The 1954-nt window shown below is 39.3% G+C and overlaps 1 protein-coding gene across 2 annotated transcripts in view; it reads left to right on the forward strand.

Annotated features, from left to right (window-relative positions):
* The window catches only part of LOC106327200 (TBC1 domain family member 15-like), a 6965-nt gene that overhangs the window by 3629 nt on the left and 1382 nt on the right, over nt 1–1954 (forward strand). Inside the window, exons 2-10 of one of the 2 annotated variants that reach the window (XR_001267406.1) lie at nt 136–231; nt 324–427; nt 497–636; nt 731–820; nt 893–1015; nt 1097–1185; nt 1279–1384; nt 1456–1553; nt 1623–1921. Coding sequence is in view for 1 of the 2 variants with exons in the window: in XM_013765282.1 (XP_013620736.1) it covers nt 136–231; nt 324–427; nt 497–636; nt 731–820; nt 893–1015; nt 1097–1185; nt 1279–1384; nt 1456–1553; nt 1623–1889 (1113 nt within the window). In the remaining variant the exon portion in view is untranslated. The remainder of the gene's footprint in view (nt 1–135; nt 232–323; nt 428–496; nt 637–730; nt 821–892; nt 1016–1096; nt 1186–1278; nt 1385–1455; nt 1554–1622; nt 1922–1954) is intronic. The other variant, XM_013765282.1, reaches the window with a different exon arrangement.

The raw sequence follows: 1954 nt of genomic DNA on the forward strand, positions 1-1954 counted from the left end.
GGGTTGGTAAATACTAATACTATATTATTGGTCTTTGTGCTGCTTTAAATTCACAGTTTTAGTAGTGATCTTTGCTTAGAGAAAGGCAGAGTCAACTATATTGCTGACAATACCTGTCTTTTTTCTTGATTGCAGCCTGGTAAAACTCTTAGTGTAAGGAAATGGCAGGCTGCATTTACACAGGAAGGGTTCCTCGATATTGGCAAGACTCTAAGTCGAATCCAACGTGGGGTAAGTCTCTCAATACATTTGTTTGCATAAGACTACTACATTAAGTGAATCTGTTGTGATAATGCAAAGATCACTTGACTTGTTGTTTATAGGGGATCCATCCATCGATTAGAGGAGAAGTGTGGGAGTTCTTACTTGGTTGTTATGATCCAAAGAGCACTTTTGAAGAAAGAGAGCAAATCAGACAACGCAGAAGGTGATCGTCTTTGCATTCTCTTTGCTGCTATATCTTTTTACTTAAAAGCATTAGTATTTCCCTTTTCAGATTGCAGTATGCTTCTTGGAAGCAGGAATGTAAACAAATGTTTCCAGTCATCGGAAGTGGTGGATTCATCACCGCACCTGTAATTACTGAAAAGGGTCAACCCATTCTTGATCCTCTTGTACTACAAGAAACAAACTTAGGTAAAAAAAAGTTTGCATCTTTTTTTTTTGCTCAAGTACATAGTAGAACGTCATAACTTGGTAAGCTTAAGCATTTCAAGTATCATGATCATAGGGGAGGATTCTGATTTCTTCAAAGAGCTTGAAAGCAGAGGACCTTTGGACAAGAAAGTTATCCAATGGATGCTAACACTTCACCAGATAGGTTTGTCATCAGTTTCAACTAGTTCTGAGACTATATCATTCATTTCACTTACCTAAACTCTGGTTTTATCAGGTCTTGATGTAAACCGCACTGATAGGACATTGGTGTTCTACGAGAAGAAGGAGAATTTGTCTAAGCTTTGGGACATTCTAGCTCTCTACGCTTGGATAGACAATGACGTTGGGTACTGCCAAGGTAAGGTCTTTACATTTATGAGAACGAACCAAGTGTAATCCTTTGTTCAAGCCCTGAGAGTTGGTTGATTCTTGTGAACAGGAATGAGTGATCTTTGTTCTCCTATGATCATGCTTCTTGAAGATGAAGCTGATGCTTTTTGGTGTTTTGAAAGATTGATGCGGAGATTGGTACTTTGTCTCTATTCTTTGTATTCATATAATGCATGTTTTGATTATATCTATAATCAGTTTTTTTCTTTTCCTTTTGTTCGGAATTGATAGAGAGGAAACTTCAGGAGCACGGGAAGATCAGTTGGAGTTGAAGCACAGCTTACTCATTTGTCTACAATCACTCAGATCATCGACCCTAAACTTCACCATCACTTAGGTGTCTATCTATTCAAGCCCTTCTCACCTCACTTTTTAGCAGAGATAATCATTTATTATCTTGAAATGCAGAGAATCTTGGTGGAGGTGACTATCTCTTTGCGATTCGAATGATAATGGTTCAGTTCAGAAGAGAGTTCTCTTTCTGCGACTCCTTGTACCTTTGGGAGGTAACGGTTCTTTAGAAACTCAAGAGACATGTTTTATTTGACATGACACTGATAAAGACTTATGGGCAGATGATGTGGGGATTAGAGTATGACCCGGAGATGTATTCACTGTACGAGGAGCCTGAGTTCGAGGGAGAGAGAACGGAAGGTTCATCCAAAGGCAAACCCAAATCGATAAAACAATGTGGGAAGTACGAGAGAGAGAACATGAAGAACGGTGGAAAAAGCAACGCAGAAGGTCCTTTGCCTATATCGGTTTTCTTGGTGGCGAGTGTTTTGAAAGACAAGAGTTCTAAGCTTATGACTGAAGCTCGAGGTCTTGATGATGTTGTTAAGGTAATGCAGACATACTTGATGATGTTGTTAAGGTAATGCAGACATATATCTCAAAGGGGGGGGGG

This window comes from Brassica oleracea, chromosome C2 (genome assembly GCF_000695525.1).
Source record: "Brassica oleracea var. oleracea cultivar TO1000 chromosome C2, BOL, whole genome shotgun sequence".
NCBI classification, from domain to species: domain Eukaryota; kingdom Viridiplantae; phylum Streptophyta; class Magnoliopsida; order Brassicales; family Brassicaceae; genus Brassica; species Brassica oleracea.